Genomic DNA, 23,708 nt, shown 5'->3' on the forward strand with positions numbered 1-23,708 from the left:
GTGCGGGTGGCTGGCTGGCTGAAGAGCCCTAAATCTCTCTTCGCAAAACCATTATTCGTGAGACGAAAAGAGAATAAACTCTAGAGTCCGTGCCTGCCCTAACATTGTACATACTTCCTCCATTCTCAAGCATAATCCATACTGGAGCAACTGCAGAACAAGAAGCCTAATCACACCGCAATTTGATTCTTCTCCTGTTGACCCTACCTCATTTGCAATCAATGCTCTCCTCTCTTTCTTGGCTGCCATATCTCATCACATTGGCAAGCCTTGACAGTGCCTATAAATACGAGCATCGCTATGCTGTCGTTTTATATCGACCCAACGCAGGCCTTCCCTAGAAGTATCCCGAGTGACGTCCCCCCAACAATCCAGCAAACCAACAATCATGTCGGTGCAGCCACGGGATGAAAGCGGAGAGTCAAAGAGTTATACAATTCTACGTGTGCACAGATATGACTCGAGCACACAGGCCGCGACGCAGAAACGTATCATCGAGATTGGTGATTATCAGGCCATCCAAAACCAAAAGTTGGATTTAATCAGGTCCCTCTTGGTTAGCGAGGGGGTCTTCGATTCTCCAGAGTATGAGCTACTGAATAAAACCCTTTGAGAATTTCGACATGACTTAACATACCCCTAGTGTTGGAAGCCCATTTTGCGACGAGAAGGGGTCTGAACTGTCCGACACAACCAACCTGAAGGTGTACTTCAACGTCGTTGGAGCCGATGCACCAAAGGATGAGGTATGAGAAATGTATAATCAATATTCCATGCAACATCTTCTAACACTCCTGCAAGGAATCCTCGGAAAGTGCAGGTCGTGATTTAAATGTATACTATAAGAAGAAGAGGACGCGCACGGAGCTAGACGACGAAACGAAAGATTTCCTGAAGAAGCAACTAGACCTGAACCTAAAGGTCTGTCCATTGCCCAAGTACCTCTCATAGTTGGCATCCATCTGCTAAGTTCAGAAATAGGACCAGGAACTGTCCGAGGCCGACGTTAAACGGCTTAAATCTACATTCGATTTAAGTCAGTGGAAAGCAACGGCAGGAGCCAAGCAAAGGTGAGAGAGTCTCCTGTCAATGGTGCGGAAAGCTCTCATAAATCTATCTCTAGCCATGCTGCCGATCTCAGTGAATCGGAGTGGAGTATCATTACTCGCACGAACTGTCTTCTCAGTGGCCACAAAATGGTGGTATACCGGAAAAGGCAGCCTGATGGCAAGACTACCCAAGAAATGAGAGTTGAGCGCAGCCCCTACAGCGGTAGGTGATATTTCAGTTTTTTTGTGGCAGGCTAGGCTTGAGTTGGGACTGATCCACGGCATCCTGTAGCTTTCAGACTGAAGAAAAGAGATTTCGAGCCGTATGAAATATCGGCAAATCGCAAAGCAGCAGGTGTCAGTTATGGAACACCAACGGCTGCTACAACATCGAAGGTAGGACCGTGGGAGATTTGGATTTTCTAACCTGCCCTGGGCATGGCTGATGATATATATGTCATGCTAGCTTGCATTCAGGATCCCTCGGTTCCGAGTCGATGACAACTCACAAGTGAGCGTTTATGAGACGCAGAACGCTCTTGAAACTTCACTTGCAAAGAGCGCATTTTCTGAGACGTCAGTAGAAGCGTCTGCGTAAGTGGTATCATAGGTTCCTCTAATGGCCGGTGGTGGCTGACCTCTGATATTATATGACAGCGGCGGTGGCTTCTGGGGTGTATCGGCCGCAGTTAGCGCTGGATTTTCTCATAAAGATGAAACCCAATCAGTTACTGCAAAGTCTGAAGAGAAGAAGGTGATGAATATTGTTTACAAGGTACATTCTAGTGGAAAGAAATTGTTGAACATCAAACGCTCACCAGTAACAGTTTCCACGTGTCACGTTGTACCTTGACCCGGGCTCTCTTGAGGTCACTGATGAATGTAGAGAGGATGTCGAAAAAGTTGTGAACAAGGAGACATTGATAGCCTTCAGCAACAAGTAGGGTTCGTAACCTTCCTCTCCTATATTGCTCAACTAGTCGGTTAATTAATGCTTAAAGGTGATATATTTTCCCAGCGCGCCCAGCTAGGCGGTTCTCTCTTCGCAAGCGAAGACAGCACAGCTGTTAGTAACCAGACCAAGGAGAGTAAAGCTAAGGCAATGAAAGCCTCCGCTGCTGCCTCCTTCTCATCAGCATTTGCGCAGGCGTCCGCCAGCGCAAGCCACAGCAACGGATCGAGCTCTGGTGAAAATAAATCAAATCAGGACCTCACGAACTCAATGGCCTGGGAGGCGATCGGTGGTGACTCTTTGCTATGTAACAAGTATGCCATTTGGAAGTATGGGGTAAATAACTGGGGTAATATATGCTAATGATAACGTTATAGCCCTCCAGCGTGGTGTGCTACCGTTGGTGACTTCTACAACTGGAGGGTGATTGAGGTACGTCGACTTATTTATGTCGGGTCATCGAGCCCTGGACTAATGTACAACACCACAATAAAAGCAAAACGGTGTCCTCCCACTTTACAAGGTGCTGAGTTTATTCGACGGTTTTGACGGTATTCAGCATCGATTCGAGGCCAGCGCACAAGACAAATACCAACCGAATCGATGGGTCACGTTTAAATTTGAGCTTTTCGATAGAGCTACACAGAACCCTCTGGCAGTGTACAAAGGCGACGATAAGTCACTCCGTATTGCGCCCTCTCTTTCCCTTTCTCAATCATGGTGGCATGGTCATAAATGCTATCGTTGTCACAGCTAACCCATGCCCAGGGAAGCACTTGAGTACCGAATTCAGGAAATTAGCGGACGGTGTCGCCGCGCCATTTGACAAATATAAAAAGGATACCTTAGCGAAGGTGGCCCAATGGGATAGCACTCTACGCTGTGATGACACCAAAGGTGGCTCACAGGTCTGGATGATGCGACATAATCTCTCTCGAGGTCAAGATTCGCATGTATGCAATCCACAGCTACTTCCTCATCCACCCATTCTCACCCATTCAGATGGCTAACATCATCGCAGCTGCCGGGTAACACTAAATCTATGCTGCAAAATGTCAACATAGACAATAATCGCCTCTATGTGGCCTTTACAGACCCCTTTCCCGGTTATTACAACCAGAGATACCTATACCCCAGCGACTCTTGGTATGCGGGGAGGAATTTCTGCTTGGAGCCATTTGAAAGTAACCATGCTACAATCGAAGAAGGCACAGAGGTTTGGTTAAAAGCTACTCATGACAACCGTTACCTTGCTAAGGCGGAGTCCGGACTAGTAACACTTCGAGATTGGGACGTTGCCAAGGCTAACGAGTTCTTGGTCTTCCAAGTGCGAAATATAAAGATGGAATCAGAGTGAATACTCAATCAATGCTTCAACAGCACGTACAAGTCCCTAGAACAGATTCTTTCAACAGACTTATTTCATTATATACCTTTAATAAAAACTACAATGGAAACACAGGTTGTTAGAAACTGTACTCCATAACGCTGTAACAGAGGAACCTAGGGCTAAATATTAGTTATACTTGTATTCAGCACGTATGGGTAGTTTTGAGGAACTGGAAGTCTCTCACAGACAAGGCGCTCAGAGACTTACTCGGTCTCCTAGACGGGCTTCCATTTGCATTAGCGCAGGCTGCCTGGTATTGCTACAATGCCGGACTCGATACTACATTATATATTCGGTTATACAAGCAACAGTGACATAACTCGATCAGATTGGACGAGCCCAGCATGTTACTAGCGGAGCATTAGACTTACTAAAGGATAAAGGGAAATAACAGAGAAACAGATTAAGCATACGACCTCGCTGCCATTTGCGCCTCGACTCACCCCAGCACATTCTGCAGTAGGCATGATTTAGTTCTCTCTGAAGGGAGGAATTAAAAGCCTAAGTGGGAGCCACATCATACAATCATCAACCCTTGGAGTTTACTAAGGTAGCGGCGGCAAAGTGTGATTACGGATGTTGCCACCCTGTAGTCTTAAAAAGTATCTTCCAATCATCTGTCTATGGTCGCTTGCGACCACCATATCCCTGAGGTTATTGTCCCAGTCAATCTATGGGTCATTATTATTTAATGAATTGTTTCGGCAGATACACGCTTTCCGGAAACCGGTGTCACCCTTCATACTCTTTGATTGTTTTTCGAACCCTAATGCCAAGAGTATCTAGTCTACATTAGGTAATAGCGTAATAATAATGTTCCGAAACCTTTAATCCGTAGTTATTGTGATAGCATGTTAAGTAACAGAAATATTGTATAGTAACTGTATCAACGGCCCATGGTTGCCGGAAGCTGTCAACAGTCGCCTTATCCAATTCCTAGCCATAGTCGAAGTGGCATTTTAGGACCTTATTCCAGGATTATACCACTTTAGAGTAAATAATGCTCCAGAAAGTACGGCCTTTCTTAAGTCGGGCTTCTATGTCCTTTCAGGTTCTCTCTGATCTCCATCTTGAGATTAACCTGCAGTATCCTCTTTATGACATTCCAGTTTGTGCGGAATATCTTATCCTTGCAGGTGATGTTGGGCGCTTAACGGACTATGATGATTATCGCAATTTCCTACAAAAGCAGACAGACCGATTCAAATTGGTATTTCTTGTACTCGGAAATCATGAGTTCTATAATGGGACTTTCGCGGCAGGGCTGGAAAAGGCTAGACAACTTGAACAGGAACCTTCCTTGAAAGGACGATTAATTGTTCTTCATCAGAAACGATATGATGTCCCGGGTTCTTGTATCACTATTCTAGGCTGTACGCTTTGGTCAAAAGTGCCTCACGAGTCGAGGGATATCGTCCAGTCGAAGGTCAAAGATTTTCAAAAAATCGAGGGCTGGTCAGTTGATGACCATAATGCAAACCATAATTCAGATCTCGCCTGGCTACTGAAAGAGATACATTCGATACATCAAGAAAATGGAAAGGCAGAAAAGCGGAGTAAAAAAAAATCTATTCTTGTTGTCACACATCACGCTCCTCTACTTCAAAGGACATCGAGCCCACAACATGCACAGAACCCTTGGAGTGTTGCCTTTGGGACTGATATCCTATCGCAGACACTAGATGGGGTGAAAGTCTGGGTGTTCGGGCACACACATTATACCACTGACTTTAAGGAGGGGGAGGTAAGAGTTGTGAGCAACCAACGGGGATATGTGCTGCCTTGGAACAATTCGAGGAATACACAGGATAGATTTGATGTGAAGAAGGTTATACGTGTATCATGAAGGTTTGCATGTACTTTTCAGCCTTTAGCCTATGTCATAGCAGCAGAGTCCTCATGTGAGCTATAGATTCTCATTATACACCTGTTCCTCCTAATCACCAAATTATAGTTAGAGGAGTTTATTTATTGCAAGGTGTTGGGCTGAGAAGCGATGCAATTAATTTGTGGTATAAGTCACTATTATACATATTATTTCTCTTCAACGGTTACGCCAGCGTTCCGGAAATACCCCTTTTGCACTCCCTTCCCTTGCACCCACAACGCCAATACACCATTCAAGAAAGGTATTGAATCCTTGACTGAGGTTGTCTTCGTAGGATTTCCAAGGGCGCCGAATAAAGGCTTTTAGCTCAGCAAAGAACTCTTCAATTGGATTCAGATCTGGTGAGTACGGTGGTAAATATATAAGCTTCACTCCTGTTTGTGAACACATTTGTTCTATCCTTTCGGAGTGATAAAAAGATGCGTTATCCATAACTAGGACGGATTTTGGTTCGGGCCATCTTCCACAATGCTGGAGAAGCTCTCCGATAAAATCCTCAAAGACAGAAGCGTCTACCGAGCCTTGGAAGACGCGAGAAAGAACAAGACCATCTTGGGTATATACAGGTAGTATCTGATATCGCTGATCCCGATGGAATTTAGATACTTGGACAGGTACTGTATCAAGAGAAGACCAGCCTGTTCTTCTGAAGCCTATCCGTTTATCACATCCGGATTCATCTACATAAACAAGATGGTATAAGGAAATTTCTAAGATTTTATAAGAATATTTATCACGCAAATTTGAATTTCGCTCTTTTGCTTTTTGCCGGGCTGTCTTCTTTGACTATCCCTTCCGATGAAGAGTATCGGAAATAGTGGATTTCGGTATATGGACTTCGAACTCGTCTAGTAGAAAAAGTTCCAATTCATCTAGGTATAAATCAGGCTTTTCAAATAGATAATCACAAAGGGCACTCCAGCATTATTGGCGTAATACTTTTTGGTCGTCCACATTTGGCCGGGGGCGCTTTGATGCTTCCGAACAAGCGTAGGTTAGAACGAATCCTGATGATGGTCTGTGACTGTACTGTATAGTACAAAATTTACCAGAACTATAATTTTGAGCTATTACTAACTAAGTTTAGTGTTTCTTGGCATTGGGATTTGGAAGACAATCAAAGAGTAGAAGGGGGTGACACCGGTTTCCGGAAAGCGTGTACATAGCCATAGACCTGGACTTTTCATCTTCACCTCAATAGATGTTCAAGCTTCTGAAGGTCGCATTCGCTGATGTGAGTGGAAATATGCCGACCTTGGGCTGAATGCATTCGCCCATTCAGCTGTGGCCCATAATCTTCTTGGGCTCGTACAAATCATCAATACTCTTGATCTCCTCTTCACTGAGCTTGAAATCAATAGCCTGAACAGCCTCGTCCACTCTCTCCTTTTTGCTCATTCCCACAATCGGCGAGGTGATGAAGGGCTTCGACAACACCCAAGCGAGTGCAACAGTAGCCATGGAAACCCCACGACTAGCAGCGATCTCTCCAATCTTCTCATTAATCTTCTTATCCGCGTCAGTGAAAGGGTTTCCCATGAAGCCGCCTTTCATGGACTCCCCACGAGCAGTATCGTTGCTATTCCACGGCCTTGCTAGAAGCCCCATAGCAACAGGACTCCAGGGGATACAGCCCATCCCGAACTTCTGAAGCGCAGGGAACATCTCCCGCTCTTCCTCGCGGTAAGTAGCGTTGTACAGATTCTGCATTGTGATAAACTCCGTCCATCCATTCATCCGAGCAGTGTACTGGTACTCCAGCAACTGGTGCGCAAACATCGACGAAGCCCCGATATACCGGACCTTTCCGGACTTAACAACGTCGTGGAGCGCCTCCATGGTCTCCTTGGGCGATGTGTTGGGATCAAATCGATGGATCTGCAGCAGGTCGACGTACGGCAGATCGAGCCTCTTCAAGCTTGCATCGATGCTGTCGAAGATATGTTTCCGACTTAATCCGTACTGATTTATATATCCATTGTTATCGCGTTCCTCTTGGGACATGAAAAGTGGCATCTCCGAGCCCCGTCCGACAGGCGCCCACACCTTGGTGGCGATGACGATGCTCTCGCGGCTCCAGTTGTACTGCTTGATTGCCTTTCCGAGAATAACCTCCGAGTCGCCATTAGAGTACGTATTGGCTGTGTCGTAGAAGTTGAGGCCTGACCGGTAGCAGTGGTCGAGGACGGGGAGGGCTTCTTCTTCCGGGATTGTCCATTCTAAGGGCTCGCCCGGGGAGCCGAAGCTCATGCAGCCCACGCAGATGGGGGAGACTTTGAGTCCGCTAGTTCCGAGGCGTACGTATTTCATGATGGTTGGATTGATGCTGAGTGAGGGTTGCTTGAAGCTTGGTGCATGGTGAGGCCGGGTGGTAGCCTGGCTTTATATGATGTAACCACCGCGGTCGGAGTTAGGTGGGGTTAAAGTCTTGTTATAGTGGCTTATGTCCGATTGCGTTGGCGTTGTAACCTATACGAAATGTGGATCTTCAGTTGCTTCCCCCTTTGATCCGTTACTAATGAAGTCATTGATCGACCTATAACTCTGTGTCTCAACACGTATATATCGGATGCCTAGGCACATTATTAGTGTCACCGGGTTGCGTAGTCGGAGTAGCCTAATCACACCGGATAGATTATTAGAGTGGCCTTGTTGGAAACCAAGATATTGTATTAGTCGCTATTCAGTCTGACTATACTATTTACGTCGCAGGATGGGGCTAGACTCTATTCTCAAAGTCCGTGCATACCCGAATGGCGTATATGCGAGTGTTGCCTGTAGCTCCACAAATGGCCTTACAAGTCTCCGCCCAATATACTCCGTCGCCAATTATCCACCCTAACAAACCAATAGAATAGACCAACTCTGGTCACTTCAGAATCGCGTAGATATGGTTACAGTAGGGTTTCATGCCCCTGATCCCAGGTGGTCCTCGCACTACGACCACAGACACTTGCCGTGGAAATGGAACACAAACGATAAATGTACAGAAACCAAGATCCTTACTGCGCTCTCAAACCCCCTCACCCGGCTAACAAGCCTCGATGCCAAGTCAATTCGAGTTTCTTAATTCGGAATGGAATAAAGTCAGCCCTACTTACAAGCTGACAACACCTTATCCCCGAACTATCATCCTTGTTTGCAGGGTGTTTGCAGGGTTGTATCAACCACGTGTGGTCACATTTGCCTGTAACCCGTGGTAGATGTCTGAATCAACATCATTAAAGTAGCCAATCGATATCCCTGAAAACAATGATACCTATATACATACCAAGAGAGATGGACATTTCCCCAACTGTGAATCCGTAGTCGTCCTGTCATATGCATGATATTGACGTAGAGCAGATGTCTCCAGCTTAGCTACAACAGCACGTTCTGGTGTTTCTGATTGAGTTGTGTCGTTGGCAGCTGTTATCTTGGGGTATTCTGGCTTAGCTGTGCAGGACAGTGCTCGTTGCTTGGTTTATGTTAATAAATAGGGATACGAATGTTGCTTGCATTTTATACGCTTTTGTGATTGTAAATATGATAAATTGGAGAGAGGTTTGAATAGGATTTAGTACCGTCAGGGTCCTGGGGAGATGTTATTTAGCGTTTGATTGGTTGTAGGGCTACTTGGTGGACTAGGGCGGGTTAATCGAGATAAAACGCTGCACGCGGTAAGGTTACAAGCGGGGATCAGAAATTGAGGATATAGTAGGACAGTTGTAATTTCTAGTGGTTAATATATACGTCTCTAGCCGTAATAAATCATAACAAGCGACAATAAGGAGGAAATTTGTAGTTTCAATTTTGGATACATGCTGTGATTTATACCGATCCAGGCTGCACAAATTCGTATTGTAGAAAAATTCAGTAGAGCTTTTGTCTTTTAGTAGATATGCGCTCGCGATGCTTGTCAACGGTGCAGGGCTCCTCATTGGCACGTCTCTCGCAACACTCATAGATATAGCCCTCTGGGAACTCCTCGAGAGCCTCCCCATTATCATAATCACCGTTATCATATTGGTCATCATCCACGAAAAATTCTCCATCGGGGTGGCAGTAATCTGTGGTATAACATTTAGCCTTCAACAGCACCGAAAGGACAAAAAAAAAAAAAAAAAAAACAAAAAAAAGCTTAAGAGACTATTACTAACCTAGATGAAATTTACAGCTGGTATTTGTGTTTTGCGTGACATCAAACTCCTTGTCACAGTTCTCGCAATAGGCATAACGTTGTCGAAGTCGCTTGGAGCCTGAAGATTTCCGGTTCAACCTTCTCTCCTTGGGCCGTGAGTTTTCGACCTCTGATTCCTCATTCTCCTCTCCATCACTTCCTTCATCCTAACTTGCAATTATAGGGACTTCGTCCTCGGTAATAAGAAGCGATTTCGACACGCGGTCCCTGGTAGATTGATCATCTCGACACATGGCCTTTAGAACTGCCTGGAGTGTATCACGCGACGCCGAGTCGATAGCGTTCAGAAGCAGTTCGAATTGTTCGTCTTGAGGAGCCATTTCCTTAATTGAAAGAGCCATTTTGCCAAGTGTGGAAATTTAGAATGCAGTTGGCGGTTTCTTTCGCTGGCTCAACCCTTATAGGGTTGATTGTTATTTGTCCACGCGACGCGACGCGACAGGCGAATTTACCGCTGGACTGAAAACCTCGTTAAGGGTGAAAACCCCGTTAGTTGAAACCCTCTTGCAACTCGTTATAAGCAATCCGTCCTACTAAATTGCTTATATCGAGGGATCGCCCATGGCAAATGCTCCTTGTCAACAATACTTTAAATTTTTAAATCTTGTATATGGAAATAATATCGTTTGTTTGTAGTGTACCTTTAGTTTGGTCCATAAAGATGACTAACACAATCAAGTATTGGAAGGTAAACTCGCAGTAGAGATTGGACAATTTAGTAAATGAGCATTGATGAAAAGCTAATCCTATACGGCTCATCCCAACAGACTGAAATAGAGACAGCCGAGTGTTTGTAGTTAACAAAGGGAGTCTCCGTTGAGAACGGGGTTTGTATGCAATAGACGCAAAGATATGTACTCGGAAAGAGTTCATCAAGAGCTCAGAATTGCCATTTATGGCACAGGACTACACCGGTAAAAGTAGGAAATATCACTGGGACTCCTATAATTGCTTTGAGCAACAGTATGAAAATGCTACAGCTTATATCCTTTGATCCCGCACTCGTGTTGTGTGCACGAACAGGTCATTCCACCACGTATTATCACAAGCAGACTTGGCAGGCCTAGTTTTACTGTTTCCACTCACTAGGCGAGAATAGAGCATTGAAGTGGAACTCGGTTGAACTATCCCTTGCCAATATGATGAGTTACGTTCAGAAAGCACAGCACACGTATCAGAAAGGTAGGAAGGAAGGGTGATTATCTGGAGATGGCAATGATTTGAGATGTTGAACCGTAAGTGTAGGGAAGTGATGTAGCGAGAAATGGGTACTCTTATGTACGGCAAGGAGCTAGGGCAAACGGAGTTTCTTGTACAGGAAATAGCAGTGTCTCCTCGTCCAACCTCTTGATGGAGAGGAAGAAGATGGGTAAGCTAAACTTCGAGCCTAGTTCCAATAGCATCAGTCAAACCATTTTATAGCCTTTCCACATTTACGCATGGCGTCCGACTCAGCCTGCTCAAACATGCTTTCCTTGCTCGCATAAATGAGGCGTAGCAGCTGTCCGAAATCCATCGATCCTATAGTATTGCAACATGCATCGGGCCGGCGACGTTCAGCTACCGGATTGGGGTCGCTGATGGGCTTGTTGCTATGGCCAACCGGGAGAAAAGGGTTGAGCTCGAGATGACAAGGAAAAAAGAACTATATATGATTGCCGCCAAGGAGCGAGAAGAGGCCATGGGACGTGAGCGTGAACTTCAAAGACTCCGTGACCTACCTTCGTTGGCGGTAGACTTCTGAATCAGAGGACGAGTCATAGGATGAAAGACTTGGCTTCCCAGGCATGAATGGCATGTATAATGAGTCTTTCAATTCTCTACCTTTAATCGATGATTGCGACTTGAATAGCAGAGAGGGAATGGCAGACTTTGACGAAAATGACGAGAATGTTATCGATCTCACAGGGGACGTGGATGGCAACATCAACAAAATTATCAAAAGAGAGCCCAACGAAGCTCTTGGCTGTAATAGTACCCCAATCACTTCGGTAAAGCAGGAACCTTTGAACGAGAACCATCCGCCTCTTAAGGACGAGGTCACATCGAGCCTCCCTTGGGCGTCCGAGACACAGTTAGTATGGTTTCGCGCCACATCAGTGCAGGTTGCGGACGATTACCTCAAGGAGCGAAACATCAAGCTGCACAAGGCGAAGGCACGCTGTGTAGTCTCACGAGACTCCTCTGCCTATAGAGAGGGATGGAAAACAGTCAAAAGATTGATTTTCGTCAGCGAGGTTGGAATGAGTGATACAAACACTCAATCCGCCACTCAGTCCTTGCCACAAAGCTAGCCCTTCTATTAAGCTCCATTCAATTAATTTATTCCTCATCTAGGCTCTCATTTCTAGTTGCGTTCCCTCTCTGCATCCTTAGGGGCGCCATGTGTTCGAAATATTCTTTAAATTAGTCTTTGAATTAGTCTTTAAATTAGTCTTTAAATTAGTCTTCCAATAAGTCGTTAAGTAAGAAGACCATACATGTTCCAAGGGGCTGTGTGCTACTTAGCGTAGAGTGAGTGGCTATAATTATAAGACCTTCGAACAATGATGAGATCAACTAGCATGATGATAGCCAGTTTTAATAACCTGCTGATGATGCCCGTCTGGAATTTTTCGGCGCCATCCAGCTAGGTTATTCTAACCAGGATAAATAGCTGGTCGCTGAGTGCTTGGACGACGCCCGGGTGTAATGCTGTTCTTAACAATATGGAATACCTGCCTTGTCAGATTGAACAACAAGAAGACTGCGCTGCGAGCCTGGCATTTTTCAAAGCGTTTTCTAACCTGTATATTACTTGATGAGTGGCTTAAATAGGAACATAATACGTAATCTATCATATAATGGCTAGTGCTGATCATACTGTATTTGTACGCTGGTGATCGTATTGTTCTCCGGAGGGGAATGTCGTCAGTCAGACGATACCTATGCTTGATATGTTGCATATGGCATATATTGTTCTATGTGTGTATTACAGAGGAAGTTAGCAGGGAAACGAGAAATCCGTATATCTGCCAGAAAGTCACGGTATACATTAGGTCAACGCCCCTGCCGATTGAAATATACAAAAGCTAAATAGGTTTCTGTGGCGAAGGAGGCACCATAGTAGAATATAGGTATCCTGAGTGATGTATCTTCAAGACCTTGTACTCAGTAAGCCCGGATATTGAAGGATACTCTATCCGGCCAAATCTGAGATCACATTGCATAAATAAATAGCATAATTTCTACTAGTCTTGGTTTATAGGGAAGATTCTAATATTTTTGATTGGGTTCTATATAAAGGCCCACCTTTAACCTGCAATCTCCATAAAGGCAGTGCCCATTTTGCGGGCGTAAATGGTATAAATAATAGGAACGCAGCCCCGTGATATCTAGCCGACTGTACCAGAAAACCCATGATCAACCGGAATACAGGCACCATTGATAAGCCTGCTCCCCTTGCCGCATGTCATAGAAACACATACTTCCGCAACCTCGTCTAGGTCGCATAGGGGTGACCCCAGGGCTCCCATAATACCCACTACTTTCTCCTTTCCCTCTTCATTCACACCTGCCATAAATGCCTCGGTGATATTGGTAGCCATACCGCCCATCATCAACGCATTGCACCGAATACCCTTATTTCCATAGAACGCGGCTGTATTCTTGGTTAAACCAACCAATCCATGCTTACTTGCTGTGTATGCGGCACCTAAGCATTTGTTAGCGTCACGAGAAGAGTAGCAATAGGGCGAAGGTTATATACCAGCTGTCCAACCAGCTTTGCCTGCCAACGATACAATATTCATGATATAGCCATCTGGGTTCGGCTGCTCAAGCATATTACGAACAGCCAATCTGCTCAGCAGGAAAGGTGCCGTCAGATTGACAGCCATGACGCGATCCCACAATTCCTCATCCAAGTCCCCCACAGGGTCAAAACGGTCCATGATCCCAGCATTGTTTATCAGAATGTCCAGCTTTCCAAACTCGGAAACGATTGTGTCAAAAAGAGCCTGCACTGCTGCAGCAGAGGTAATATCGGCATTCACTGCTTTCAATGGGCCTTTTACTGAAAGCTCTGCAGAGGTCTGTTGAAGTCGATCGTCGTTGATGTCACAGATCACCACGTTGGCTCCGGCCTCAAGGAATTTTGTTGCAATAGCTTTGCCTAGCCCGCCGGCCCCGCCGGTAACCAAGCAAGTCTTTCCGGATAAAGTAGCCATATTGATGTGAGATAGGTGAAATAGAAGTCACTGTGCACTGATCGCGCCAGTAACCATCAGAGGATGGGACCTCCATCTTTTATGTCACTGAACCCCTATACGACATTCGTATTCGGATACGAGATTCATTAATGGACGTACTTTCACTAATCCTAAAGTTATTTTGCCGAAAATAGGCCACCCGAGCCGTGCCGTGCAGCCATTCCCTGGCGTGTACGTGGACCATACTTTTACTCCTATAACTGTCTCCAGTGAGGGCCGTTGGTTGGCCAATTGCAACGTTGTGGGGAACCTCGGCTGTCGTATTTGCGTATTCAGTCCAGTGGTATATTGATTCCTCAGGCAGACATCCGGAAATTCCCACAACCCTAAGTTAATTCCCCATATCCGAAACATCGTCTGTTGAAAGGAGAACCAGGAAATGCCGCCTCTGAAAGAGTTATTAAATTGCGAGACCAAGGAATTCTCTAAAAGGCTCCTTGAATACTGAAATGATTAGTTAATGATTCACCTATGACCAATGGCAATCCCCGTTTTGCCATTGGTAATATTCCATTATTCCTTTGTCCGTTATTCCTTTAAGCCCTCTGTCAAGGTCTGAGGGTATGTGTATAGGCTTGCTTATATTAACTCCTTCATCCTCCTACAATTAGCCCTAAATCTTCACGGAATGATCTTTCCATCTGCCTCGCTCCTTGGACTTTCTACTATATATAAAACCCAATTAGCTCCATCCTCAAGTTTTCTTTCTCTCCTTTTACTCTGGAGACCACCGTGGAGATACAGCTTTTGCATAAATATTACATGTCAAAAGATAAAGGCATATATGTGGGATGCTTTACGTTCCATTCGGTACCACGAACCAAAAGCCGGACTTTTACTACTTGAGTCTCAACCTACAGCTATTCCAACTACGAACACCGGAAAATTTTAAAGATTCGTAGACAGAACGCATATAAGGATTCATTCATAGCCGGAGCAGACTTTCATCAACATTACAGGCTTGCTGGGTAAGTTATTGTATCCAGCACATTTATAAGCCGAAAAGGTTGCTCAAGCCTAGCATAGGGACCCTCTATCTCACATCGAAATGGGATGAAATTTTCAGATATTACACTGCGAACAAGACGTACAGAAGCCCACCCAACTTATACAAACCCTGGTTTTCAATCTACCAGGTTGCCTAATTATTACTACCCTAGTTGAAATAGAGCATGCGGCAACTGTAGCCGTGGTCTTTGCTAGGAAGCTGATGAAATATGTGTGCCATCTGAACTTGACTCAAAGATCTGGTGAGAGGCCTGTTACTCTTGGGAAACACTATAGCCTCGAAGAGTGGCCCTGATCAAACCATTTGCTTCTATCATCGGCAGCATCAACAGCCCTAGCAGACCCCTTCCCTAGTATTGCTCAAAGATGAGGCTTTCCTCTATCACAAGAATTCAATAGTATGGTGCAACTCGCCAGCCCATGTTGCGTGTGCTGATCACAAGGCATTAAATTGATCATATCCCTTCCAGCATAAGCGTCTAGAATCTACTAATTTTGGTATGCGTTATACTAACGCTTTGCTGTATTGACTGCGGTGTTCCATTCAGATCTCACGGATTGAGAGAGCGAGCCCTCTTAAAGGAATTTACTAGGGACAGTAATAGGAACATCGTGTTCATATGCTCATATTACGTTACATCTCCAGGTTCAAACCTGCAGCAACTTTGCAGAAATGTATGTCTTTTTGATATGCTTCCTGTTACGCCTCATTCTATTCACCATTGTCTCTTTCCAGCATTTTCGTAATGTCTTTCATCAAGGTTTAGGCGATGGGCATGATCGTGTAAAGCAAGCTGTGGCCATTCTTCGTGTTCTATAGTCGCACTGTCTAACGGGAAAGGCCAGAATGCAAGCGCGAAACCTGCCCAAGAATACTGATGATTTGGCTAACGTCCATCTGCTGTCACCTGTTATATCTGTGGCCCCAATGCCCCAAGGGCTAATCAATATAAGCAACCACCCGTTAGCCAACCAAAAGGAAATTGGCACCCCTAGAGCACCACTGGCGAGCTCCGCCGAGTCCACAATACGCTCGATCATATCAAAATCTTCATCTATGACCCTTTAGGGCATAGCTAGTGCCGTATCTCCTCGGGGTGATCCGTCATGTCTCTATGAAGCACGAGAGCTTTTTCTCGACTGACGCAGCCAGAATTTGGTCTCCGCTTGAGCGGCTTTACAGAACGTGCGAAAGCCCTGCCGCCCTGGAGGCCATACCTTTGCGTCAATGGGCCAGCACATGCAGTAAATACAACTTGAGTATTAACATGGAAATCGTCCTGGCTAAACTCCGTGACGCCAGTGAATATGTCAAAAGCCATTAAATATCCCTTTTGGGTTCTCCCCGCGGTGCTGAGGCTCTCTCTCATCTTTCAAAGTTCGACAGTGGTTGTGACGCACAGGCGTTCTTACCGATTAACAATGGGGGCTCTTCGGCAGCAATTGCCTGTCACTGATGAGGTTATCAGCCAGTAATCTACCTGCAAGCTGGCCACAGTCTGCTCGTGCAGCCGAGGGTCTCCCAAAGCGGTAGTCCCGAGACCGACCAGCAGTCTAGCAACTTTGACATAATAGTTGGCACCCCCGGGGAAGTCCTCGGAGCTGTAGAGTCTGGGAACTTGTCACTGGATTCGGCCAGATACTACATGTTTGACGAGGCTAACAGCTTGCTCGGAGACACTGGTACAGGTTTTCATCGTCGGGACTTGTGTCAGGAGATACCACTTGAAACTGGCGCTCGCATCGTGGCATTCTCCCGGATTTTGCCAGCAATGGGACGCTTTTGCCTCCGTAGCGGTGAACCTCGCATGGCTATCACTGTTATGGAAAATAAAGATGGGTCGCTGCGCAGCATTTCTTGATGCTCCGCTGGTCGTCGCTATCGGTGTGGTCCCTTCCCTTTACAGGCAGTAGTTGTCAGTGTCGGTAGTATTGTCACAATCTGGACAAAGCTTATACAAAGTACAACAATGATGTGAGGATATAGATATTAGAGAGCCAACGGCCTATCTCTTGCTCCCCTGTCTCCTGCCCCTATCAAAATGCCATTGTTGAATCTTTGCAAAGCTCTTCCTCCTAGCTGTTCGGATTCTCGCTGGGCGGGATCCTTCATGGAGGTACTCGAACTGCAGCGAGAGTGTGGAAATGTTTATATCTAATGGCGCCCGTCTTCTGCTATTGATTACCCGGCTCCACAAGCGCAACTGTATGCTCCGCCTGTGGGAGCACAGAATTCACGCCGGGAGACATAGAACAGATTTTGGACGCAGGCAGCCTCCACCAAGACACCCCGACGAGCAGGCCAGGATTTACCAATCACTAACCCCGTGATAGAACAATCGCTAGATACACTATCCAACCAAGAGAGACATGTCTGAAGCCACCGAATCTACCGCTACGGGCTCTGAGCCCATCGATACGAACCCCTCCTCCAACGTCGGCATATCCGCCACGTCCAATTCCAGCGCGACAGAAGAAAATGGCACCAGAAGATGCCGGTTGCAATAAGAGCCCAGCTGGCACAATGTTCAACCTTTTAATTAGTTACCTAAGAACCTACCACCTGTTAAGCATTCACAAACACCGTCTCCGATAAGGCGGGTTGAATCTTTCTGGAAGGAGAAGAAAGCTTTTGATAACATGTTGACCGCGGGATCCCTAGGTATTCGGCCTAGCGCCTACGCGCGCCTTTGTAAGGTAGTCACATAGTTAGAACCACACAACTAGGACAATCAGCGATCTCTACCTCCATGAGAGTTTATCATAACTCAAAAAGCAAAATGACTGGGCATAGTCGAAAATAAAAGACGCCGAGAGTGTATAACTTAGGCAGTTCTTGATGGGAAAACATCAACGTCTCAGCACCCTGGAAGAGTGCTTGCGAGACTACGAATACAGCTCACTTGACACATTTTAGTTCTGTGGATTCTAGCTCGGATGTCGACTGATTGGCTATGTTATGTCGTGCATTTCACAACCGACCCATCTTTATCTACTTGTGTCTTTCCCCGTTATGTATAGGTTGTTACCGCTTCTCCGTACACCGGTAGATACAATCACAACATCATCATACTCATCACAGAATTCGTCAAGAGATTGACATTATGGTAGCATGTTAGGACCTAATTTATGTATTGCTTACAAGTGACCTTTACTGTAGAGTATGTAAAACATCTCCCACAGATAGAGAACATTAGGCTGCCAGAAAGGTCGTTGGTATCCGCTCTAGATCAAATAAATATAATAAGTCTTCTTAAAGAAAAAAGTCGCTAAAATAATCTATGATGCTAAGCGAATAGTACGAAAGATATAAACAACTATAATAGAGCATAGAAAGATCCGTAAACTACAAAGCATAAAATCTACCCTTTCTTAACCATCTCTTCACTCACCCTCGCTTCCCTCTCATGTCCATTCAGCACACTCATGGCTTGTGGTCCGGTGAATTGCTTCCTGCCCGTAGTTATCCATGTCACCGCACTAATCAATCCAATGACCCCAATCGCTGCGGAGGTATAGTTCATAGATTCATGCGTAACAGGGTAGTCGGTTGGGAAGTTGAATGTGATAGCTGCGAAGAGCAGAAATAGCAGACCCAGGATGTTAAGAGCGATAGACATAGACTGGGGGAGGGCGAAGGGGCCTTTCAAATGTGTCTTATGACCGGTTATAAAGCCGAGGAGACGGCTGAATAGAGCCATGGCGTAGGAAAGATCTTATACATAGTTAGCGAATCATTCACAGTGAAGAAATGAGAAGGTAACGTGGTATGACTTACAGAATCCCTCAGTGGAGATAGCAATGACCGTTTGGAAGCCGGTGGTTGTACCGAAGTCAATTGCATCCAAAGCAAGTTGCACGACGAGGGTAAGGAGCACGGCGTTGACTGGCACATGCCGCTTGCTGTCTACTCTGGAGAAGATATGCGAGAAGGGAAGGCCGTGGTCTCGGGAAAAGGCATACACCGAGCGCGATCCCTCCGCTAACAAATTGTTTCCGGCAACTATGACGATGATGGCGATCATGCTTGCTAAGAAACAGGTGCCGACTTTACTTCCTGTAGAGTCATAGAAGATCTGGATGACAGGTACGCCGGTGCTTGTGTTGGCAGTGTTGCTGATGTCACCGATGCAGAAGCAGAGCGTCAACAGGAAGGCAAATCCCGTCACAGCACCGAGAACGACCGAGAGAATGATAGCCTTAGGAGCTTCCTTCGAAGCTGACTTCATTTCTTCAGTCATGTGTGAGGGGGCATCGTAGCAGCACATCCCGAAACAGGCTTGCAGAATACCTACGATGGCTGCCATTGCGGATCCCCAGCCTGAGAAATTTTGGAACTCGGAGAACACAAATGATGCGGGTTGCTTGTGGTCATTTGTGGCTAAGAGGACGATCGTGGTTATCAGGAAGGAACCGACGTTCCAAATCAGGATGAATCGGGAGATGCGGTGCAGGAGGTGCGGACCCCAGATATTGATTGCTGTCGCCATGAATGCCACTAGATAAGCTACCAGGACAGTATGCCAACGCTCGATGGTGTAATCGGGGAAGACGAGATTGGCCATGCCGAGTACGAAGTTGGCTGCGATAGAGTTGTTCGTTGCACCCATTGCGAGAATACCTAGTTTGAAGGTGGTCATTAGTTTCAGGGTCGAGTGGATGGCACTATTAGGGTTGAGCAGACATACCGATGAGCATGAACCAGCCACTAATGTAAGAAAGTCCACGAGCGATACTCGGAGGCGCTAAAGCCGCAACCCAGGAGTATTGACCTCCTGCAACGGGATACATCGAGCACATTTCTGCCATTGGAATGGCAACTGCCAGTGTGAGAAGGCTCACGCCAATGAAACTGAACACCATGACCGGGGGGCCACCGGATGTGACGCCGACGATGAAAACACCGCTTAGAGCCGTCCATCTGCTCAAGGTTAGCGATACCATGATCAAAAGCCTCTATGAATTAATCGGTTGACTGACGAAGTAACCACGCTGAAGCTGAAACCAATCATACCCAACAAGCCAAAGGTTCGCTTGAGCTCTATACACACATCAGCACACACGCACGTAATCAGAATTGAACAGCATACCCTGCTCATAGCCGAGATTTTCCAGACGAGCATCTTCCCCCGTTGGTTCTGAAAAGACTTGCTGATTATCCTCCTCCTTCGCCATGGTAATAGTTCGTGTCTCGTCTAAGGCTTGAAGATGCAATACCTAGGCAACAGATGCGTGGGTTGCCACCAGGGACACCACGCCCTTTTAAAAAACCCATGGCTATACTCCAGGTCCTTCAGGAACTTCCCCGTTGGGAAGGGTAACCCCATGGAGGAGGCGTTGGTTCGACGATAGCCGGCCGAAGGCTTGACAGCGATAAGATAGATGTGCTATCTGACCTTCCCAATCGAGAAGGTCTCCGCGACGACGGTGGAGCAGCGAGTGTGGGGGAGCGAATCAGCATTCATCGGCGGTACCAGAGATTAGACATTCTGGGCCTGGGTTGGAGGCATCAAGGCCCATATTTGTGCACAGTGTAAGATTCAGATTGGCGGATGTTTGCATGAATGGGAGAACGTCAGTGGAGCGGTGTCTTTGTGGTTTCTGGAGTAAAGTGACACCCGATAAGGGCCCACGGCATTCGGCATAAGTTTGAAAAATCCATTTCCTAATAAAATTGATAAGTATATCTGTTATATCTCTATCAGTGCGAAACGTCATTGTCATGATCTGACTTACTGATCTGAGGCAATTTGATAGAGTACCTCACAGGATTGAAGTCATTGGATCACCCGAGCCCTGACCCAAATTTTATGAGTAATGTCAGAACTATAAAACTCCTAACTTCATGACAGAATTTAGAGAGCATATTAATATGGGAGGGCGGGTTCCGAGGGCCCCGTATCCCTACCTATACAATGAGGAGTATTGACCACTAGAACAGAAATGGAAAGACGTAATGCTTGGCCCATACGTTCATAAAAGAGCAATCAGCTGAGACGAATGCTTCCATTTCCTTACATCACTGGATCACACTCCACAATGTTTGCATACGGCCTGATTCCTCTCATTGCATCCACATCTGCCGTTGCGAGGGAGATCGTCTTCCCTCCCATCGCAGCAATTCAAGGTTCCGGACAAGTTCCGCTCGGCAAAGATGATACTGTTGATATTGTTACGGGTAGTCAGTTCTCAGGACTGACTACGTTCGCAAACTTACCTTACGTAAACTGTTTGGTCGATGACCAGGCACACTCCACACCTTTTGACATTGCAATCTTGGGTGCCCCGTTCGACACTGTACGTTCGACCTAATATCTCGTCTAATGACGTGCAAGGGTCGTGTAATGCTGAGTTGATTCTGCTTACAGGGTGTTACCGCTCGTCCTGGAGCCAGATACGGGCCAGGCGGTATTCGTCTCGGCTCTCGACGATTACAAGGATGGAACATCTACACGGGTGTCAATGTCTTCCAAAGCTGGGCGAAGATGGTGGACTGTGGGGACGCGCCACTGACCTGGTTGGATAACACAGTTGCATTGAAGCAGCTCGATTTAGCACACAAGGTAGGTATTCACGAGCTCCTTAACCGTGTCAATGATTTACCATCGAAACTTTCCGATAGGTTATATCATCGCGTCCTACGAATAGTACAAATCTGGGCCGTACACCTCGTATTCTTACCCTCGGTGGAGACCACACAACAACACTGTCGGCACTGAGGTCGACGTATGCCAAGTGGGGTCCTGTTTCGGTTATTCATTTTGATAGTCATCTCGGTATAACTCGTTACAGTCCCGTATAAATCTATATTGCTGACCTGACCTTTCAGACACTTGGGACCCTAAGGTACTAGGTAGGTCCATGCTCAAACGCCGGATATCGTAATAACACAATTGCTCACTCTATATTAGGGGGTGGTATATCCCACTATGCGTAGGTTGAACATTGTCTATGTCGGCACGACACTCTACTGACATTACCAGCGGGGTAAACCACGGAACCTTCCTTCACATAGCCCATGAAGAGGTTAGTCACCATCCGAGCACCAAGTGATTAATTAAGCAATACACTAACCACGTCCAGGGCCTTATCCGCGACACATCTTTACACGTTGGTATCCGTGCCCCTGTCATCCGCCCAAAGGGCGATATCCGAAACGATATCCGATGCGGATTCGAAATCATCAAAGCTCGTGACTTAGATCGGGTCGGGATAAATGGTATCGTAGAACAGATCAAGTCCCGGGTTGGTGACAACAAGGTGTATATTTCTGTGGATATTGATGTCTTGGATCCAGCCTACGCACCTGGTGAGTTTTCTGGTACCCTTTAGCTGGGTCAATCTACCTGACTTTAGTAGCAACGGGAACTGCAGAGCCAGGGGGCTTCACCACCCGTGAGCTTCTTTCTATCCTAGACGCTCTACATGGATTGCCGGTAATAGGTGCCGACGTTGTCGAGGTTGCGCCGATATATGATACAGCGGCCGAGACTACGACTTTGGCTGCTGCTGAGGTGGCTCATTCGTTGCTTTATCTGATGGTGGAAACGCCGGTCAATGATAACTAGAATCTGGCTAGCATCCACATGGTGTCTATGTAAGGTGTGAATTTGAAACGACAGTAGGTTCCAGTACTCATGGAGAGCAAAACATACTCCATAGCTCATTGGGTGGTACATAATTATTGTGCAACGTCCACTATGTGGCTCCAGATTCAATGTACAATGAAGCATGTTTTTAAATATGTCTTTATAAACACTGAATTATGTGGAGACTCTCGTCTTCAGTAACCCAGCTACCAATGATAAAGCACGACCCCCGGAGGAGATCAGCATTAACTAGGTCGTATAGTCTTACGCCCAGCGGTGAAAAGATAGCGAACACCCGTATCAACTATACTTAGGGCTGATTAGCCCCCGGGATAGTATAACTTGGCTCCAGCTAAGAACGCCGATCTTCGCATGATCCATGTCACATATACCAAGCGTAGCCAATAGAGTATGTATGTAACCGTACACATCTATATCCTATCAGTATGAAAAACCGAATATTCTAGCCAGACGCATTCCAGATTGCAATATTCTGCACAGCAATATGTCCATACAGCACCCTAACTCCGACCCTTTATCTTAACGCCGCGCCCCCCCCCCCCCCCCCACTTTTTTTTTTCCCGAGCAATTCTTTTGCATCATTGCGACATTCTTCAATCTGATAACCATTAAATCCCACCCCTCCATTACTTTCCCATACAGCACCAAAAGCCATCCCAGATCACCACAATGGTATATATATCCCCACATTATTCTCCCCAATTTATCCCCTCTACAACGGAAAAAGGCTAACAATTCAAGCCTCACGCCGACTCGTCCTACTTCGGCGCCAACGCCTCCAAATCCGACATCTACACTCAGGTCCTCGAACAAGCCCAGGGTCTTGTCTACGGGCAGCGCAACTGGGTATGTCCAATCCCTATCTATCCTATCCTCCTAATACAATCACCCTCTATATGACTAGATCCCATTAACTAACCAACCCAATATAACAGGTCAGGTAATAAACACCCCACTCCCACTCCCACCCCTACCAACCCCAAAGATCCAAGAACCTAACCCTAACCAAAAAAAAAAAAATACAGTAACTTCTCCAACGTTGCCTCCCTCCTCTGGCACGCCTACGCCGCCCTCCCCAGCCCCTCCTCTTCCGTAAACTGGGCCGGCTTCTACATCCGCCAAGACAAGTTCCCCAATGCCCAAACCACCGAGGACCAGAAGCAGAAGCAGGTCCTCTGGCTAGGACCTTTCCAGGGCCGACCTGCGTGTCAGGAGATTCGGTTCGGAAGGGGCGTGTGCGGCACTGCGGCTGAGAAGCGGGAGACGGTTCTTGTCGGTGATGTGTTGAGTTTCCCGGGTCATATTGCTTGTGATGCTAGTTCGAGGAGTGAAATTGTTGTGCCCATTCTTGTGGGTGGGGAGGTATGTTTTTTTTTTTTTT

At 46.3% G+C, this 23,708-nt stretch overlaps 9 protein-coding genes across 9 annotated transcripts; 5 read left to right on the forward strand and 4 right to left on the reverse strand.

Moving 5' to 3' along the window:
* Window positions 1-388: 388 nt before the first annotated feature.
* BDV27DRAFT_160836 (uncharacterized protein) lies at window positions 389-3,358 on the forward strand (the record flags this gene model as incomplete). The annotated part of the gene is made up of 14 exons (XM_032073109.1): window positions 389-585; window positions 644-746; window positions 802-921; window positions 982-1,070; window positions 1,124-1,272; window positions 1,342-1,445; window positions 1,516-1,643; window positions 1,707-1,824; window positions 1,877-1,931; window positions 2,051-2,315; window positions 2,379-2,433; window positions 2,498-2,687; window positions 2,770-2,954; window positions 3,023-3,358. The coding sequence occupies 14 exons, from the start codon at window positions 389-391 to the stop codon at window positions 3,356-3,358; spliced, it is 2,094 nt and encodes a 697-aa protein (XP_031924403.1).
* Window positions 3,359-4,321: 963 nt separating this feature from the next.
* BDV27DRAFT_167016 (calcineurin-like phosphoesterase) lies at window positions 4,322-5,237 on the forward strand (the record flags this gene model as incomplete). Its single annotated transcript, XM_032074354.1, has 1 exon — window positions 4,322-5,237. The coding sequence occupies exon 1, from the start codon at window positions 4,392-4,394 to the stop codon at window positions 5,235-5,237; it is 846 nt and encodes a 281-aa protein (XP_031924404.1). The 5' UTR covers window positions 4,322-4,391.
* Window positions 5,238-6,140: 903 nt separating this feature from the next.
* BDV27DRAFT_133249 (aldo/keto reductase) lies at window positions 6,141-7,890 on the reverse strand. Its single transcript, XM_032068045.1, has one exon. It carries the CDS (start codon window positions 7,587-7,589, stop codon window positions 6,558-6,560), a length of 1,032 nt encoding a protein of 343 aa, XP_031924405.1. The 5' UTR covers window positions 7,590-7,890; the 3' UTR covers window positions 6,141-6,557.
* A 1,241-nt stretch (window positions 7,891-9,131) lies between these two features.
* BDV27DRAFT_160838 (uncharacterized protein) lies at window positions 9,132-9,800 on the reverse strand (the record flags this gene model as incomplete). The annotated part of the gene is made up of 3 exons (XM_032073110.1): window positions 9,132-9,328; window positions 9,419-9,605; window positions 9,660-9,800. 3 exons carry the CDS (start codon window positions 9,798-9,800, stop codon window positions 9,132-9,134), a joined length of 525 nt encoding a protein of 174 aa, XP_031924406.1.
* A 1,446-nt stretch (window positions 9,801-11,246) lies between these two features.
* BDV27DRAFT_160839 (uncharacterized protein) lies at window positions 11,247-11,753 on the forward strand (the record flags this gene model as incomplete). Its single annotated transcript, XM_032073111.1, has 1 exon — window positions 11,247-11,753. The coding sequence occupies one exon, from the start codon at window positions 11,247-11,249 to the stop codon at window positions 11,751-11,753; it is 507 nt and encodes a 168-aa protein (XP_031924407.1).
* A 1,080-nt stretch (window positions 11,754-12,833) lies between these two features.
* On the reverse strand, window positions 12,834-13,667 carry BDV27DRAFT_160840 (SDR family NAD(P)-dependent oxidoreductase; the record flags this gene model as incomplete). Its single annotated transcript, XM_032073112.1, has 2 exons — window positions 12,834-13,153; window positions 13,208-13,667. 2 exons carry the CDS (start codon window positions 13,665-13,667, stop codon window positions 12,834-12,836), a joined length of 780 nt encoding a protein of 259 aa, XP_031924408.1.
* Window positions 13,668-17,977: 4,310 nt separating this feature from the next.
* BDV27DRAFT_29571 (putative GABA permease) lies at window positions 17,978-20,022 on the reverse strand. The gene is made up of 5 exons (XM_032076251.1): window positions 19,808-20,022; window positions 19,698-19,758; window positions 19,406-19,638; window positions 18,496-19,338; window positions 17,978-18,432 (listed from the first exon to the last, which is right to left on the reverse strand). The coding sequence occupies exons 1-5, from the start codon at window positions 19,890-19,892 to the stop codon at window positions 18,080-18,082; spliced, it is 1,575 nt and encodes a 524-aa protein (XP_031924409.1). The 5' UTR covers window positions 19,893-20,022; the 3' UTR covers window positions 17,978-18,079.
* A 639-nt stretch (window positions 20,023-20,661) lies between these two features.
* On the forward strand, window positions 20,662-22,481 carry BDV27DRAFT_133251 (agmatinase). The gene is made up of 8 exons (XM_032068046.1): window positions 20,662-21,014; window positions 21,086-21,280; window positions 21,340-21,493; window positions 21,547-21,570; window positions 21,629-21,650; window positions 21,701-21,743; window positions 21,801-22,026; window positions 22,077-22,481. Exons 1-8 carry the CDS (start codon window positions 20,718-20,720, stop codon window positions 22,283-22,285), a joined length of 1,170 nt encoding a protein of 389 aa, XP_031924410.1. The 5' UTR covers window positions 20,662-20,717; the 3' UTR covers window positions 22,286-22,481.
* A 479-nt stretch (window positions 22,482-22,960) lies between these two features.
* BDV27DRAFT_133253 (GAF domain-containing protein) lies at window positions 22,961-23,689 on the forward strand (the record flags this gene model as incomplete). The annotated part of the gene is made up of 3 exons (XM_032068047.1): window positions 22,961-22,999; window positions 23,069-23,175; window positions 23,350-23,689. Coding segments are annotated over exons 1-3 (450 nt in total), but the record flags the coding sequence as incomplete, so codon positions are not given.
* Between the last annotated feature and the right edge of the window lie 19 nt (window positions 23,690-23,708).

Source organism: Aspergillus caelatus (genome assembly GCF_009193585.1).
Source record: "Aspergillus caelatus strain CBS 763.97 unplaced genomic scaffold BDV27scaffold_178, whole genome shotgun sequence".
NCBI classification, from domain to species: Eukaryota; Fungi; Ascomycota; class Eurotiomycetes; order Eurotiales; family Aspergillaceae; genus Aspergillus; species Aspergillus caelatus.

Excerpts from the sequence above, each read along its gene's own strand:
- BDV27DRAFT_133249 (XM_032068045.1), bottom strand. The coding sequence starts at position 7,589 with ATGAAATACGTACGCCTCGGAACTAGCGGACTCAAAGTCTCCCCCATC.
- BDV27DRAFT_133251 (XM_032068046.1), top strand. The coding sequence starts at position 20,718 with ATGCTTCCATTTCCTTACATCACTGGATCACACTCCACAATGTTTGCA. Across the intron at positions 21,651-21,700 it reads GGTGGTATATCCCACTATGC|CGGGGTAAACCACGGAACCT; the intron begins GTAGGTTGAACA and ends TGACATTACCAG. Across the intron at positions 21,744-21,800 it reads TTCACATAGCCCATGAAGAG|GGCCTTATCCGCGACACATC; the intron begins GTTAGTCACCAT and ends AACCACGTCCAG.
- BDV27DRAFT_29571 (XM_032076251.1), bottom strand. The coding sequence starts at position 19,892 with ATGGCGAAGGAGGAGGATAATCAGCAAGTCTTTTCAGAACCAACGGGG. Across the intron at positions 19,759-19,807 it reads AAATCTCGGCTATGAGCAGG|AGCTCAAGCGAACCTTTGGC; the intron begins GTATGCTGTTCA and ends ATGTGTGTATAG. Across the intron at positions 19,639-19,697 it reads AGCTTCAGCGTGGTTACTTC|ATGGACGGCTCTAAGCGGTG; the intron begins GTCAGTCAACCG and ends AACCTTGAGCAG.